We start from the raw sequence: 18,936 nt of genomic DNA on the forward strand, positions 1-18,936 counted from the left end.
CACTGAGATCTGGGTCACGCAACAAAATAATCTGCAAGAGTATTAGGGATGCACCGAATGTAAAATTCTGGGCCGATAGCGATGTTTAAAATAACAATATGGCCCATATGGACACTGATGATTTTTGTATTTATTCCCCTTTTTGTTTCAGGAAAACTAAGAACTCTTCATTATGAATGAAATAGCTTAAAAGTTTTAAAGTCAGTCAAGGCACTTTTCTTTGAATGAGCACAAAATTATACACATTTATGAAACAACCTTTAATATAACCGCCTTTTTACCATACATACGCTGTCATAATTCCCTCTCTAATATCTATTTTATATTGTTGTGAGAACATCAACAAATTTCCCTTTCAAACAACTGTATTTAGTGAAGTTTCTCGTCAAAAGATTACATTTAAAATCATCATGATAACATTCTAATTTATCTTTGGCAAATACTCATTTTACCGAGTAGAGCTTTAACGCATCATAATGTAACTCATTGCAACCTTCATAAGCTGTTAGTTGAGGTCACAGGCTGCTAACAGCTAACATTTACTAGCGCTTCTCCTGCTGAATTCAACACAGATTGTTCTGGATGCTTACAATGCAGCATTATCAGGGCAACAATAGGGTGTGTCCCTTGATGCGTCAATGGTGAGTTTACTGCGTCTTTTCATCGTGAAGGCGTACCAAAGAAGATTTCTGTTCGTCCCAAATGTTTTTACTGTCACCAGGATGCTGGGACGCCATTAGTCACAAGCCCTGCTTTTTAGCCTGCACAAAACTGATGTGACACAACAGATATAACACCAGCCACTGCCATCGGTGATTGCTATCTTATTTGACGATAGGCCGGTGGCAGTCAGCGAGGCAAATATGGTCCGATACTGATGTGTGGCTGATAATTCAGTACACCCCTAAAGAATATCATATAGGTTGAAAACATCACCTTAGTTTTACCATAATACTATAAACGTGAGTGCAAAAGAATTGTCAGATTTGATCATACACTGTATTTAAACACCACATGCATTCACAACTATGCAAGTTCAACTGGACAAAGCTTAAATAGAGAGTTGCCTTTGATCAAATGGATGTTAACAATGCACAGCAGGGGTATTCATTTTAATATCTGTAATCATTTTCTCTTCAAAATAAGAAGGGAAACTTGCTCATGTTTGCCCTAATGAACTCTACTAGGGTCTGGCATCTTAAGATTTAAACTGGTAGATAAAATGCTATTATAAAAGCACAGAAATGTGGGGCATATTCTTGAAAATCAGACCCGGGTTGTATAAAAATAAATAAATAAATGAAAAGAATTTTCCATTAAAGCACTGGTGGTGGAATGCATCACTGGCTGCAAGAGTGGCAGAGTGAATGAGAGTGTGAAAGATCCTCTCCTCCTCCTCCTCCTCCTCCTCAGTCTCTTCAATTCTACAAGAAGATGCCCACCCCCCACCTCAAAAATTCCTAAGCAATTTTGCTGATGAGAAGCACTTATTCCACTGCACCGGTGAAGCACTGAAACATTGATATAAACACATCCTACATCACTATGCAAACACATGCGGGGACCACAGGGAGAGCATTCAGTAACCCAAGAGGAGGGGTGAGAGAGCGGTTACATAAAGAAAAACTGGCACTTTATGGAGAGACCTGTGTTTTCACTTTCATGATCTTTCACATAAGCTTTCTCTTACTCTTACTATGATACCACTGGGAGCGCAGCCATTTCAGCACAAAGGGACTGTGGGGGAAGCCAGACAAAAAAGATTTCTTCCCTCAAGTCAAGTAATGCTATTCCACTTGTCATGGTGTAACCATACCATTTAAAGTGTCAGGGGGAGTCACAGTTTACCAAGTCTGTGCAAACAATTATCAAAATGCGGAAGTTTTAATTCTTACTTTCTTTCCAAAGAAAAAGCATAATAACAGCTTTATCGGCTACAAAGTTAAACCAACCTATACTCCTGCACCAGTATGTATTTCACTCAACGACAATTAACATGTCACATCACTTGAAATGAATAAGGGCCAGTAATTCAATTATGCTGCTGAGGCAGATACAAGAAGGAAGGACAGTCCTATAAACTTTATACTTAGGGCTTTATCACTGTGTACCGTTTTACCACACCATCTCTTTAACTACCGTCATCGCACACTTGCATTGTAGGAATGCTTTCTGTGTGAGTCTATGTGTAACATGATGGATATTATGTCCATTTCAATAGATGAGATGACATACACGCGCACCTCTACCATCTCATTATTCCAACATTGTGCAATAAAAGCAGGTTCAATGAATCAGTGTGTCATGAATATCATGCAAAATAATATGTATCCGTCTTAATGAGGCAACTGTGAAATGCTAAGAAAATGCAGACAGAAAGCTCGAGAAGGTATAGCCACACAGGGTTAGATACCGGATCGTAAATATTTCCCCTTGGCTGCCAGGAGAGGAGAGAGGACAGGCGGGGGAAAGAGGAGAATGTGTTTTGGAAGCTAAATATGCAATGTCATCATTGTGTTAAATGAAATCAGAGGTAAAAATCTGTAGCTGTAATTCTTTTTTTAGCAACTCTTAATAAAAAGGTTGACAAAAGTCATGCTTGAAAACTGAGAAGGATTCAGCTTATGCTAATGTAATTTTATTTTTAACAAAAACATATATGTATTCCATTATTCTATCAGTGGAGGAAAGGAATTAGACTTCAATAGTGAGATATTTATCATACTATTAAATAAAGAAATGTAAAAACATCTAATTATATGAGAGTTATGTAAGGGTATTTACTGTTAAAATTCAGAGGAGGGTCCCCCCCCTGGTATATTCTGGCAGTTTCCACTGCTGATTACACTATTCCACTGGATCACTGGTCACACCTCAACGGAGCCATCTCTGCATCTTCACTTGTCATGTTGCAAATCTCTCAGACTTATAGCGTCTTTTCACTCCAAAGCTCATAATCAAAGCAGAATGTGCAGACAAAACCAACATCAACTCATCTAAAAAACACGAACTAACATTTCTAATCCCTTTTCCTGGTTGAGAGCGTCAAAGAAGACATTACATGATGACATTATAAATGCTGTATATATTGGACTGTTTTCTAGGCTACATTGTTTCTCTGATAGTGCTAAAATCTTCACATCGTCCTGAGCACCCTAGAACCTATAAAAACATGGCCTTAAGGCAAAACTAAACTCAGTGTATTTTTTCCCCATTCTTAAGATGATGCATTTCATTGTATAAAGATGCCTAGTAATATGGGGGGGGAAACACTAAACCATTGGATTTGGTAACAAATGGCAATATGAACATTTATTGCCATCGTTTCCTTTCAGATGTTTCTACATTTGAACACAAAGTGAATAGATTATGAACGCAATGTGGAATATTTCAGCTCAAGTCCCAAGAGCAAAAGGCTATAGTAGTGGCAATGGCTGTTGCCAGGTCAAATAATCTTAATTTAATTCATTTAGAGATGAAGTGAACTTTGTCATCATTACAATTACAGGGTGTTGTTTGATAGCTTACACAAAAAGAGCATCAGCAGGATTTGACACTTCAAGCAAATGAGTCCAATACAGTCAAACCTGTAATTATGCTTTATTTTATCATATAAATACTAGGTTTTAGAGGAATGGTGAATGTGGGTCAGTCATGATGCTGCTTTCAAACAAATGTGTGTATGACCTAATGGACCATTTGCCTTGAGGCAGCCTACACATGCACAACTCATGATGTCATTCAAACAGAGCTGTTTCTTCCTCTGAATCAGGGACATGCTGCAGCTGCATTTAAAATATATTCATTCCCTTATGTGATGATGAACCAAACATTTTGTCGCTCCTCGCTCTGGACATTGTGACTCCATTCATTTGCATCTCTAGCATTTGGCAGAGGCTCTTTTCATGAGCAACTTACAGCACCGTTCAATACCGACTCTTGATGCATGTGCAGGGAAATGTCAGTCAGAGGTGAAGATCAAGAGTCTTACTGTGGCTTCCCTGTTGCTCAGACAACTGTATTAATGTTGGCTTGCTCCACAGCAATCTTTCCCTGAAAATGATACAATGCTTGACTGTGTACTTTGGCAATTATATCAGCTAGTGCTACCAAAAAAAGCTAACATTCGATATAAAATGATAAAAAGCAACACTGGCGACTACTAAGACCACCGTGGTAGTTACTGAACAGGTCGCAAACTTGAAATTTGTTACTGCAATGCTTACAGAAAACATGCATTTGTCAATTTAGCTGATGACATCATCACTACACTCAAGTCACGCAGAGGCATCTTTGCCTCAGATTACCACAACGAGAATGAATCACTGCATGGATACATCTGCTCCTGTCTCTTTATTGCCTCTGGATGCAATCACGGCGCCTCCACAATTCACTTAGCATCTGAACATACCTTAAGATGAATTCAGCTGTCTACATTCGTGTCCTTTCTTGTGTGTGCACCGTCATTATCTTGAAATGTCATTACAATGTGTTCATAAAATTTGCCTTAATGCAAAACAGAGATGTGTGATTAGATTTTGACACTAAGACTTTTTTATGTAAGGGGAAAATATAAGCCAAGTTTGCTTTAAACGTTTACTAATAGCATTATGTAGGTGATTCTTCTATCATCTGTGTCCGTTGACTGTTTTCATATCAGCGTGGGAGAAAATGTCTTTTCCCTTCTAGTTTTATTTATAACTAAACTGGGCTCGCAAAACGTTTTAATGCATTATATTTAGATATCAGAATTCAAGCTTGGCCAGTTCTAATAAAACAGCACGGCACCTACGTGCTATTCAGTAGTGCTCCTCTGATATTTCACTACTGTTCCTAATTTATGTGTGACAAAAGATACTTTTGCTGATAAATATTTTAGTAAGAATTAGACTGAGCTAGCAGTTTAGTGCCACTTTACAGACCTGGAGACTGGGCAGGTATTAAAATACATGACAGTGAAAACTGCCACCATCATCCACTAGTATAGTTGTATAGACTAAATGTACAGTAGTTTATCTACAGCACATTTTTTTCCTCAGTCATTGTTGACGTTTTATCAGTCTATTGAGGACAGTTTGTTCTTTTTGTCACTCACGCAGCTAAAATATACTTTTACAGCCTTTATATTCTGTGCTTAATTTGACACCACACACTGCCTACTTCAATGCTAATGTATTCTAGTTCATTGTGAGATAACTCCATCACATCCTACTGCCTTTAAGAACTAAAACAAGCATTTTCCTCTTTACTGCCATTCATTAGTAATATCTAATCAAAGCAGTGCTTCTTCGTGTATCCCACCCGAGTGTTAAAAGCACATGTAGTGCCCAAGCATTAGGGGAGTCCACCAGTGTCATGCTTTAATGCCACTTCTGACACTCAGGCCTTCGAGTCTACTCCCCGGTGTGGTCCCCTTTTCCCTCTGATGCTTCAGCGATTTCCCCAGTGAACGCTGATACTGCCCTGTTTATACTGGGCCAACCCATCCAGCTACACTCATTGTCATCTGCCCCTGGGAAGAAGTTCCTTTCAAATGTCAGCATATGATGGACGGACGCAGGTATTCAAGAAATTGAAGGAAATAGCCTGGATTTCTGTTAGCTTGTTGCCCCCCTTGTATCTGTATTCTTGTTGCTATGTATACAGCACTGGAGTGACAATAATCCCAGTCATCCCCAAAACATGCACCTCTGTTAAGACATAAGACCAACCACAGAGAGGGGCTAAGAAGCAGAATGCACAAGGCCCCTTTTAAGATATTTATCTTTGTAAGGATCACTGTGGCACACATGTGGAGTCGGCCAATAAGAAGCACTACATCAATCTGTTGTGGCAAGGACAACATTTTTCAAGAGGTAGCACTTATTCTTGAGTTGTGGTTGTTTCATTCTTCTGGTTCTGCTTAAAAATGTGATCTGTTGATACAACCACACATAGCAATGCTCTGCCTGTCTGCTTACTATAGCTTCACAGCAGCAGATTAGAATCACCTTCTATTTGCAAATGTGTGCGTGCGTGTGCATGAGAGACAGAGAGTGAGAGAAAGAGAGAGACACACACGCACACAGTGCCAGACAAAGACAGCAACCACAGAAAATAATTTCAATGTTTACGTCTTTGTTTTCATTAGGGGAAAGAAAGATCCCAGATTGTTGTTTTCTGAGGTGCTATAATCCTGAAATTGTATCACAAGGGAATCTCTGAGAACAGAGTCAGAGACAGAACAGACAAGCTGGATAACGACTGATGTTTACTATGAGCTAAGCTCGAATGTAACCGATGGGATGGGCAGGGAAAATATGAATGCTCTGTATTTGGGTCACATCAGGTTTTGACTATGAAAGCATCCAAAATCTTACATTACCTCGATCAGCTTGTTGGCGTGCTCACGGAACACCTGTGCATATTCCTTGACTTCTTTCTCATTGCCATTCTTGGCAGCCTCAATCAGGACCAGGAGGGGAACGTTGGTCTCCAGGAAAGAGTCAGAGACATGGTCCATTACAGCTTTACGCAGCTGTGAAGTAAAAAATTAAAAAAGAAAAGAAAAGGCATTATATCCCCCTTTGCATATGCACTGACATTTCCAGTACAGCTTGTTTAACTCACTACATAGAACACCTTACTTCCATATTCATACATATACACACACACACACACACACACACACACACACACACACACACATATATATATATATATATATACACACACACACACATATAGATTAATAGATAGATAGATCGATAGATAGATTACATTAAAAGCTCCGTGAGCAAGCTAAGTGCTGAAGACACAGCGAGAGGAAAAAAAATTCAAGACGGAAAAAAACAAACCTGTCTGCGAAGGTCTCTGGTCTTCTTTGTCATCCTGTCAATGGCTGTGTTCAGAGCATCACTCCTGTCCTTCCTTCCAGCCTGAAACAAGAACATGGGAGAGGTATTAGCCAGTAGTTTGGTGAGGTGAGAGCTTTTTTCCAACATATTTGTTGTGGATGGCTACTCATAAAACATGCACTGTAATAACCCAAAAGATCAGAGCAAATTTACAGGAACAATTCTGCGGACATAACACAGCTTCAGAATTTACAGTTAAAAAAATGTTCATAGTTTTAAGTTGAGTATCTCTCTCGCTTTCTTCCTCTTTGTTTTTAGCGATAAGACTACTAGAGTAGTTGGACAACCTAAAATGTTACATGTCAATAAGCAGTCCCTCGAGGATCTTTGTTTGTGTTTGCTTCCTAAAATTACAAGTTATTGAAGTCACCCTAAGAAGCACAGCTATTTGAGGCCATGTTTGTATTTATTTTGTAAGAAATTAAAATAAATTTGAAAATTAAAAGTCAGCCATGAAAAAAGATTATTTCAAAAACTTTCTGCACGAGGTCAATATACTTACAGTGTAGCTAGATGCTGGTGGGTATATAGATCAGAACGTTTGGTTTGTTATTTAAGAATGTGTCATGAGGGATGCGTTGAGTTGTGTAAATGACCAGACATCCATTAATCCATTTATTTGTATGTAAAAAGTCCAAGTAAGGGTAAAAGAGATCTTCACAGTTTAGTGCAGCTAATGTTTTGCAGATACCCAGCCTGATCCACTTTGGATCCTTGTATTTATTGTAAACCATTGTGATGGACCAGCTGTCAAAAGTGCCACATTGTCCTCTGTTGAAACACTGGAACCATTTCCTAACTGATAGCATTACAAGTGAACTGTGGAGCACACAAAGAAACAGTGGCCAGCAGTTTCAATTAATAATATACACACACTGAAAGTGTGCATCAGTAAAAGGCACAGCTGCTTTGCGTTAAAAAACAGCTGATTTGCATCTATATCAGTGCTATAATTCATGGGCGCCACACCCTCTTAAGTGCTGCTATTGCAAACTGCATTTAATTCAAATTTTTATTCATGCAGGGATCAAAAGAGGCTATCCAAATCCTGTCCAAGCTGTCCTGCCACCACAGCTCTTTACATGAATATTGTACAGCTCAGTGCAAAATATATAATAGTAAACCTATAACCTATACACCTATACCTTAGTTTCTTAATGAGATAGATACTGAGCTCAGAGAGATAGAGAAAGAGAGAAAAGCCCCTTTTACATTGCATGTTTAAGGCAGGAATGTCATGCTGTTTTTCCACCTCACCAATCTTTATAAAAAGGTAAAATCTCGCAATCAGGGGAAACAGAGTTGTCTTGCCTTTAAGCCAGGATCAGAGGTAGTAACAGCCCTGAATCTATGTCTGGCGAAAGGGACAGCCAGGTCCATGGACGGGACAGGTGTGATGTTTTGACGATGTGTTATGTGTGTGACCCACCACCAGAAAAGCAGCTGGCAGCAGTTAGCAGATAAGTCAAATGTCCAAAAAAATTGGGAAAACAGTGAGTACTGGGAGCTCCTTACCCTCCAAGCAGAGGACGAGATCAGCCACCAGATACCAGGGACAGTCAATTACTGTTATTGCCATATTATGCCATTGTTATTGTTTACAAAGCGCTGACAACGTCTATGCTGCTGTGTTACATGTCACACCCGTCACCCTCTTTTGCTTTTTGGGATGCCGGCATGCTGTCTATTATCACACTCTGTGGCCGCATTAATAAGCGAAAAGTTTAATAGATCTGTCTTTGTGATTTCTATTCATTGTTAATCCACTATTGTCAAAATCAAGCCGTGCTGGAAGAAACTATTTGTATAGCTTTTATTCTCTTATTAGTACCACATATATTTATGTCTTTTGGGGCTTAACAGGCTAACATCAGTGACGGCTACCAACTGTAGTAACCCTGGAAACAATGTTCTCAACAAGCAAGGACTGGCTTGGCTTGTGTGAAAGACTTGACCTGTGAAAGACTTGACCTAATCCTTACTTACCAAAAGCACTTTGACCATGTTTGGGAAAACACTCTTCTCTATCCATCAATGGTGCACCTTTAGATTGATATTTCCCACAGATCTCAATTTCTGGGTCTATTCTTTGTTCAAAAATAAAAAGCAGCTTTAAAATGGTTAATTGCAGCGAGCACTAATAATGTAAAAGTAACACTTAAAATATTACAATCTCTTCCCCACAGGTGCATTTTTTTTCTCATATTCAGTGAGAAATTTGTGTTGATGAAAGGTTACAATTTACTACACATGGCTAACTGTGTAAATTATATATAGTAATATTGCAACTCCACTGGTAGAAGTGACACAGCTAAGCACTACGCAGCAGTCAAAGCCCCTAACTACTAGTCCCCACTGAGAGCAGAGATGTTCAGTCACATTCTGCAAACTGCTCAAGCGAAAAGTGGAAAATCTTAAACTTTCAGGAAAGACGTAGAGATGGAGAGAGATGGAGAGAGGGGGTGTGAGAGACGGATAGACAGATAGATGGACAGAAAGTGGAGAATAATAAAATTAGAGCAAAATTAGATGAGCAGGAAAGGGCAACAGGGAAAAGGAAAAGAACCAGTTGGACTCTGGGCTGTTCATCCCCTTTATAATGCTCAAATCAACTGCGACATAACACCATGGAGGGTGGTGGCATTGACCTGCCCCATCCCCCACTGCCCTTTGCCCATTGGGGGGTTGTGTACATAGTTAGGGGCCGGGGAGCTCCAACGGCACTAATCCCCTGTGATTTTGTGCTGGTTGGATGCAGTGCTGTGGTAGGGCTTTAGTCTGCTCTGTCCCTACTCTCTCAATCCTATTTCATTCAAGCCTAGCCTATATTTCATTTCCACGCCAGAGGGTTCTAAAGCACTTCTTCAGGTGCTTATTATGGAGGCAGTTTCTCTGCGGCATCTTTTATGATACTCAAGCGAGTCTCTATCCATCTCCTTTAGGACAGATTTAGGAACATCCCCTTTCTACAAAACCACTAGTCCGCTAGATTATGGAAAAATTCAATGGAAATAAAGTATGCTTCAAGTGTCAAATGATCACAGAGTTCTATGATGTTGTTTTTTGATATTTCAGGAAGTTGATTTGATTGAACGTCGTATGGTATAATTTCATGTTTTTCCTTTAGAAAAAGCTTTTTAAACATCTTGAATTCAGAATGGGAAGCTAGCACAAATCAAACATAGGAAATATCCATCATGCCCTTGAGATTTGAGAGTTTTCCCCCCATGTTTTCTACTCTCACATTCTTCGGAAAAGTCCCAGCGGGAGATGTAGTCTACCACAATAAATGTGGAGAATGACAGCAGCATGCTGGTCAAGTGACCTGGAAAATCACAGACAGATGCATGCTTTGTATTCAGACCTGAAAATTATGGAATGAAATTAATTAGGAAGCATCGAGTTCTCCGTACACATTCAAATTTGAATTATTGAAAAATTGTTTCAGTTACTCTTTCACTATCATCTACTGCCAAAGCACAGAGCGGAAATGTAATTTGTTGCTTTAATTAAGTACAATATACTGCCTGTAACAGCTGCAACAAGGGTTAAAATCCATATCAAATATACCACAGTGAGGTAATCAAAGTAATATCTCAGTATAAAGCAGGGCAGGGTGTGGCAGGCTCCAGTTAGCTGAGGTCAAGTTTAAGTTAAAGATGCTTGAGTGAAATAGCAGGTGTTTAAGTTCCAAAGACAAAAGTATTGGTGCTTCATATCATCTCTAAGATCTGGTCTTCAGCTGCTTCAGATCTAGTTCACTGGAATTAGACTCACACCCATCTCCACCCACATTAAATAATTAAGGAAAAGTCAACATTTTTATGCATTGAACTACAGACAGCTCATTCTGTTTAGCACTCTAAATGGTGCTGAAATGTAGCCTTCTTTGTACAAATCCACAAATAGAATCCATTTACTAAATGTAAGAAAAAAATCAACAGCATTCAGTTTCTTTTTATCACCCTGTGGTTCACCCCATTAAGCAAGTATTCAACCTTGTCTATTACATGTTAAAAGCTAGCTTAATTTAACTTCAGAGCAGCTGGCCATACATCACATGCCAGCACTGCACTCAGGATATGTAAATTATGAATATAAGCCAGACATCCTATGTTAGCATTGCTATAGCATACTTGCTCCTGTACAGAGATGTTGGGATGCAGCACATTTTTGCTCATCCATGCTCATGTTTATGTTGTCTAGAGCCACATGTTACAAACTATATTTTGCTTTGTTGTTATTTTGTTTATGTCTCCAATATACATTCATACGTAGCGCATGCAGAACAACAGCAAGGCGAGGCAGAGATTTACAGCTGTGGTTAATTTCAACAGCAAGCTGCCGCAACACGTTCAAGATATCAATATTCTGATGGTGACGAGCCAGTGGGAGGGAAGTGGGGATGCAAGAGGGAGGTGGAGGAAGACTGAGGTGCACAAGCAGTGTGTATGAGGCAGAGAGCAAGTGACTGAGCAAGAGAGTGAGAGGGTGTTTGTGAGTGTGGGAGAGAAAAAGAGAGAGAGAAACAGTAGTGATGATCGACGCCAGGCTGCCACCACTCTGTAGCAGTGAGTGGCTGCAACAAAAAGCACAGAATAACATCCCTGACTCCCTGCTCTGCTTTTTTCTCTCTCCCTGCGTCTCAGCTAGCAGACGAGGGCTCCGCTCACAGCTCTGCAGAGGCTATGCTGAGACTGAGCCGGCGTCGGAAGCAGGATCTCTGGCTGCCATCAACAAGTTAGGGTTGGGAGACCACAGCCATGAAAGAGGAATGCTTGATCTTCAATTAACCATCTGAGCTGACATCATTGCGGTGGAAGGGAAACAAAAGGGTAAAAAAAAGAAAAAGAAAAAAGGAGAGGAGGGGGGGGTCTGTTCACCGGAGTCGCTCTGGATGCAACTGATCAACTTAAAAAAATATATATATAAATATTTATTTCAAGGATTTTGGGGATGAAGGAAGATTCAACCCTTTCATTGAGCTTGGATTTTAAAGGACTCTAAGCAAAATAACCGGAATAAACGTCATCTTGGGACATGGAATTTCATATTTTGTTTCAATTGGGTGGGCTCAGAATTGCTTTATTTCCAAAGAGGCTGATTCCTTTTGTGCTCACTCAAAAGGGTTTTTTCCCTTTGGATTTTTCTTCCATCTGGTTGCTCCAAGAGTCTGCGGAAAAGGACAGTTGAATGCAGCCTCCGATGTGCACAAAAGAATGGGTAAGTTAGTCCCTTTATATGGCAGGTCTGGACATGAATAGGGAATACAAGTAAGAGCGAGGGAGGCTAAGGACTAAAAGCTCTTCAGCCGACTCTATTTACTGCAATTGTCCTTCATTTTTCCTTCTTCACCGACACACGAGTTGGGAGCACATACATTTTAAATACCATCTGTACTGCGCAGCAGACCTCTTAAGTGATGGAAAAGAGTAAAAAAAAAAAAAAACTCAATTAATTAAAAAATCTCAGATTTCAAAAGCACAACAGCATCTGAGCTGCTAAAAAAGAAAAGAAAACATATTGCAATAATAGATGGATGACAATCATCAGCAGAAGATTAGCATTTAAGCCAAATTACAGAGCACAAAACGAGAATAGGCTAAATATAAATAGCAAGGGAGTGCAAACAAAGTCCAGCTCATTTCTGTAATGGACCATTAAATGCCAAAGTAATTTACATCTCCATTAAACAGAAGCTCAAAGAAATCATATTTACGAACACTGTGAAAGTTGTCAATGTAATATCTAATCTGGTACATGTATGAGAAAGAACGAGAGCATACACAAAAAGCACAATCGTCACCATGAATAAGTAATAAGTGCTCTGCAGAGATAAGCTTTCCCGCCCCACAGTTCATTTTGTTATCTTTGAACCCACCCAGGTTTCCATTCAAGGTGGCCATTGGTGGGACCTGCACCAGCGGCTCTGTGTCTGTGTGTGATCAGCATGCTCCTAGTGTGCCTGCTGCCTCCTGCATCGTGCACAACCTGCCCTCAAAAATGCCGCTGTGAGGACCTGCAGTTCTACTGCGACACCCAGGGGCTTCAGGCACCCCCAGATGGTGTAGACAAGGGGGCCCTGGGGTTGTCACTACGCCACAACAGCATCACTGAGCTCAGCCCTGATCAATTCTATGGCTTCAGCCAGCTCACCTGGCTACATCTAGACCACAACCAGATTACAACAGTACAAGAGGATGCCTTTCAAGGGCTCTACAAGCTGAAGGACCTCAATCTGAGCTCCAATCGTATCACCAAGTTGCCCAACACAACCTTCATCCACCTCATCAACCTCCAGATACTGGACCTGTCCTTCAATCAGATGACTGCATTGGAACCAGAACTGTTTCATGGACTGAGGAAACTCCAGATACTCCACCTCCGCTCCAATTTACTTCGCACCACACCTGTTCGGGCATTCTGGGACTGTCGCAGCCTGGAATATCTGGGCCTGAGCAGCAACCGTCTACGGAGCCTGGCCCGGAATGGATTTGCTGGGCTCATTAAGCTTAAAGAGCTCCACTTGGAGCACAATCAGCTGACCAAGATCAACTTGGCCCATTTCCCTCGCCTTGTTGCCCTCCAGTTTCTTTATCTGCAGTGGAATAAAATCAGCAACTTAACGTGTGGCATGGAGTGGACCTGGACCACTTTAGAGAAGCTGGACCTCACAGGAAATGAAATTCGTGTCCTGACATCTGATGTGTTTCAAACGCTGCCAAATTTAAAGATTTTGCTGCTGGATAACAACAAACTGAGCAGCCTGGATCCTCAAGTCATGGATATGTGGCAGTCTCTGGGTACCATTGGGCTGTCTAGCAACCTTTGGGAATGTACCAAAAGGATTTGCTCTCTGGCCACTTGGCTAAGCACCTTTAAGGGAAGGTGGGAACATTCCATTCTCTGCCATAGTCCAGAATATGCCCAAGGTGAGGAGATACTGGATGCTGTCTATGGATTCCAGCTTTGCCAGAATTTTTCAGCGCCGGTTGTTCAGACCATCAGTACAACCACAGACGCTACTGTAGCTGCAGAGTTCACAAGCTCTTTGTTTGGAATTATGCAGCCGACCCCCACGCAGGACTATGCAGAGGATTTTGGGAGCTTTACCACAGTCACTACCACAACAACCACAACAACAACACCACGCACTGCTCAAGCAACTACCGCTACATTAGACGAGGCAGCTGTAACGGAGGACTTCTCTGCAATGGACAACACTGTTATGACTCATAGGGTCATCATTGGAACTATGGCCCTTCTATTTTCATTCTTTTTCATCATTTTCGTTGTGTATATCTCACGGAAGTGCTGCCCTCCCACCCTGCGCCGGATACGTCACTGTTCGGCTATTCAGAACCGCAGACAGATGAGGACCCAGCAGCGGCAGCCTATGGCAGATCTAGCTACACAGGTACCCTATAATGAGTATGAGCCCAGCCATGAAGAAGGGGCACTGGTGATCATAAACGGCTATGGGCAGTGCAAGTGTCAGCAACTGCCTTACAAAGAGTGTGAAGTATGAACTCTTATTTATTCCTAGAGCATATGGTTTGCCATTTGACCATTTCAGATGATACAGGGTTTGCTTTTTTTATTTTTTTTCCAGTTTATGTAAAAAGCATAATTTCTACAAGTGAGATTTGAGAATATGTGAGAAATGCTGAATGCTACAATGACAGAGGTTGGACATGACAGTTTAGGGATGATGTAGAGATAGTCACAAATTTATTTTTCTATGAATGCGAGGTTGTTCATATCAGGCAGGGGCAATCATTTTAAACAAGAAAATTGTAAACTGTGAGATTTGTCTCCACATTGTCTCTATATTCTGCAGCACAGAGAAAATACTTAGCCAAATGGCCCTCTGCTAACGGAATACATTAAGTGGAGAAATGTGATTTATGTCTTATTTCTTTTAAAAAGTAAATATTTGAAATCATGTTTCTTACTGCACCACAGGCACTGTAAGCCAATCACTCAATCACTGGGGCAAATGAATTGGATCAATTACCAGAATGTTTTTGTTTTGTAGTTTTGTTTTAAGAGAAGTATTATACATTAAAGGCCACTAAGACCAACATCAAATTCTGAATTATAACTGAAAAATAAATGTCATTACTGCTATGTTACAAATGAAAATAAATCCTCTTGTGAGGAGAGAAGGACCCTGAAATTCTATTCAGTTTATACAAATGTTATTACATTTACCAAATCAGACATGAGTCAAATAGGCAAGTCTATAATCTTCCATCAGATCAAAGGCCTCTCAGTGTTTCCTGTTTACAGAATTTATTTGGGTGCCCCCCTACCCCGCCCCCCTAAAAACTGTACTTAGCCAAAAAGGGATTCTTTTGTTTAAATTTGGATTTCTTCCAAAATTTTACTATGAGTGGAAATGCAACTACAAGTGTGTACTGATTGAAGAGACCGCCGAAATGGTGAATTTATGTTCAATTATATATATTGGAAAAATGCCCTCTTTAATCAGATGTTAGCTCGTAAATGCAATGCTGTTTTGCAGCTTGTTGGATGTTGGAGCTCCCACCCACGAGGGCCAACCGCCACAAATAAATTCTCAACCTGTGGGAAACACTAAGCATTGTTCATCTGTGGTTAATCTACAACATACTACACTGCTTAGCAAAAACACATGGATATCCTCCTCATCTTGGAAATCTAAGAACAAATTATCCCACCTTTACATGTACAATTACCTGTACGTGATTCTTCTAGCTCCCAAATGCCATACACACTGTGACCATTATATTCCTGACAGCTTAACCTGGTAAATACAGTTTGCTGATTTGCCATGATATGCTAGGATCAATATACAGACAAGCTAGTGAGAGGTGTGAGGGTCGCAAGTGAAAGGGTAATGACCAGCTCAAATGCCAGATAGGAGAGCATTTCATTCTGAAAATAAAACCTTTCCTCAGTAGCCCAGGCTCTTTACTGCTTACACACTAATCAGGTCTGACAGCCTCAAGATTGAACCAATTAAGGCAAGGCAAAAAGAATCTAATATTCTGTCACCCACACCAGTGATCCAGCAACATTTAGCTTGTTCAGCCACTCAAAAATAGTTCAAGTAGAATCATCCTCTGTACCACATAAAAACATCATTGAACCTTTTACTTGAAGACTTTGTTCTTGTTAGGGATACGGGGTTGCCATTTACAGTATTAAAAAGGGATTACGGTGAATAATAAATACAACAGTTCCTTCGTTAGCAGTCACAAGTGTCAAGTTAAACTGCGGTCAATAGCCTGAAAGCAAATGGAGATCCTGTGATAAGCAAACAGCAAGCCTGGGTCAGGACACATTTGTATGCAGCAGGGAGAGGATGTGCATTAGCATCAGACTAAAGCTGCTGCCGCAGCTCCGCACTTCTTTGTGTTCAGTTTGGTGGTGGGGGCAGGGTGAAAGAGAGAGGGATTGAGAGGAATTGATAGGACGATGGAGAGGGGCAACGATGGGGTAATGTCTTACTTTATTAAAACCAACCAACTAATCTTTGTGCCAAGTAAAGGGAGCAGAGAATGAGATGATAAATACTGACTGATGGCACATTGGTCTTGAAAGGGACACTGATCGCACAGCAGCAACAATTTCACTTCATGTTAACTGATGAGCTATCAAGTGTTTGTAAGTACAACAAGTGCAACAATATCAAGTGCAATTCTTAACACTTGAGATCAAAATATGGCATTTTCTTGAATTCTTAACTCTGGAAATAAGGATATGGCATTTCTCTACAGTTTAACTTTTGGCTATGTTTAACTAAGTCAGTGACTAAGATGGCAAGATGCTTCTGATAGCACACCTGGAAACGAGATATGTGGTTTTAAGCAGAATGCAATTCCTTGGCTGGTGCCCCCTATAGGTAGCCAGGAGGTGCCATTTGTGACTTTGTCTCTTTCTTGAGGCTTTCAAAATTTGGCTTCAGTCTAAATGGATGCTTTTGTCAATGTCTCTGTGCACTTGGTCATAGGATGCCTAAAACAACTTCTAAGAAAGTGGTTGTGCAAACCAAAAACTGTTACACTTCACATTTGAATTCAATGAAAAACATTGCATACACTGATCCTACTGATTTCCAAAGTCAAGCACCTCCACTTTGTTTCTATTTTTTTCTTCCAGCTTCGCACTGCTTTGACGACTGCCCTTCTAATCTGTCTTGCATGTTCAAAAGTCAATTAAGTTGAATATTTCTTAATGTCATTCAGCAAACATGGAGGGACCTCATTAATGACAACACCAGGAATGGGTGTGTGTGTGGAATTCCTATAAAGTTCTGTCAATCACTTGACATTTCACTGTTTAAGACTACAGTTGTACTAAGTGACTGAAAATCCACAAAATTTGTAGAAATATGCATCCCTTTGCACTCTGGCTCTTTGTAAACTGTTTTTGTTTCCTCTTGTCATCCTCTAGCCCTCGTCCCTACCCTGCCTAAAAATAAAAAAGGAAAAAGAAAAAAAAAAAACAAGTGAACCAATCCCCTCTCTCTTACCCAACCTCTTTGTGCAAAATGAATGCTTTTCTCTTCCCATTTTCCTTTTGTATTGTAATATGTACAATTTCATATCTGTATAGTGGATAAGATGTGCCAAACTGAAAAAAAAAAAAAAAAAACATTTTCCCCTCAAAACATATATTTTTTAAATAAAATGGTTATAATTTGCGGAGTGTTTGCTAACTGATGGATGCTCACAACCTGGTTTGGTCTTTCATTACATTTTGATTTAATGTTTAAATCTTTAGCAAACCAAATTCAACCTAACCCTTGATGAAGTTGACTGTGAACATTCTGAAAGTATGTGTCAAATTAAACACAACTTCAATTGCTAATATTATTTTTGCTAGCCACCGTTCAACGCACCAAAGGTTGAGGGGTCGATTCCAATTCCCTTCTGCCAATGCATATCAACGTAATGATTAGATCATCTACTTTACAGGTCAATAAGTAAAAAAGGAATAATGTTGTTAGGCAAAATCCATGATTCTGGAGTCAGCAAAGTGAAGAGGCTTTAGAAGCCCTGCTTTATGGCAGAATGATGCTGTGTTTTAAATTGTGAATGTGGGAATTAAAATTGAATAATGGGTAATGCAAAAAAAAAAAAGTGTTGTTTGTTTACCAGTGTATGTCTACTGGTAAACATCCTACAGGAAGGGGTCGAAGAAGCTTCGACAGAAGACTGCAACTATTGATTGTTTTACTGATCAATTACTTTCTTTCTTTTTCCAAAAATAACAACAGGTTAACTGTCTAGCCTATTAAATGTCAGAAAGTGGCAACAAATGCCCAACAGAGGTAATGCCTTGGAATTGCAAGTGTTGTCCAAAACGCAAATGTATTAATTTATAATGATATTTAAACAGAGAGAAGGATTAAATCCACAGATTTGAGATGATGGAAGCAGCAAATGCTTTAGGCATTTTTGGTAGAGAAATACATGTATATACATGTAATAATCAATTAACTGACTCTCCAAATCAGCAAAACGTCAATAGTTAAGTTTAATATAAACTCTGAGTAATGCCAGAGATACATCAACCTTCAGATGAATTCAGATTCTGAATTTAGTGTCTATTAGTCATCACAGTGTTTGCTGCCAGTTGTCAGTTAATGCTCCAGTGAAGTACGCTTTTTACTGGTGTACTGCAATGTGGTAATACCTTGTTTTTTATATAAATTTGGGAAAAATCAATACAAAATTAACAATGATAACCAAACTTATATTTCCTCCCTTGTATAAGCTTTGGTATAAATGTCAAAGTGTGAAGGAATAATAATAACTGCAGCATCTTAGACAAACCTGACCATCTTTTTATTTTGACGGACTAAACGTTTTAACAAAACTAGATTTAAATATTGAGGCAAATATAAGTGCAGTAGATTAGCAAATAATCTCAGCAATGCAGTGAAACCAAAAATGACTCAGAGCAACAGATAACACGTTCATTGCTGTTGGGTTTTCACAACAAGTAGATGTGAAAGGATTTTTAAAAAGCTGGCTTTATACTCGTGGCT

General features: G+C 39.8%; 2 protein-coding genes across 3 annotated transcripts in view; one reads left to right on the forward strand and one right to left on the reverse strand.

Annotated features, from left to right (window-relative positions):
• The window catches only part of ctnna1 (catenin (cadherin-associated protein), alpha 1), an 87,138-nt gene that overhangs the window by 34,312 nt on the left and 33,890 nt on the right, over window positions 1–18,936 (reverse strand). For both annotated transcript variants that reach the window (XM_050041773.1, XM_050041772.1), the window contains exons 8-9: window positions 6,837–6,917; window positions 6,365–6,517 (exon numbers count right to left, since the gene is read on the reverse strand). In XM_050041773.1, the coding sequence (XP_049897730.1) occupies window positions 6,365–6,517; window positions 6,837–6,917 (234 nt within the window). The remainder of the gene's footprint in view (window positions 1–6,364; window positions 6,518–6,836; window positions 6,918–18,936) is intronic.
• On the forward strand, window positions 11,329–17,501 carry lrrtm2 (leucine rich repeat transmembrane neuronal 2). The gene is made up of 2 exons (XM_050041774.1): window positions 11,329–12,119; window positions 12,782–17,501. Exons 1-2 carry the CDS (start codon window positions 12,116–12,118, stop codon window positions 14,422–14,424), a joined length of 1,647 nt encoding a protein of 548 aa, XP_049897731.1. The 5' UTR covers window positions 11,329–12,115; the 3' UTR covers window positions 14,425–17,501.

Source organism: Epinephelus moara, chromosome 4 (genome assembly GCF_006386435.1).
Source record: "Epinephelus moara isolate mb chromosome 4, YSFRI_EMoa_1.0, whole genome shotgun sequence".
NCBI lineage: Eukaryota > Metazoa > Chordata > Actinopteri > Perciformes > Serranidae > Epinephelus > Epinephelus moara.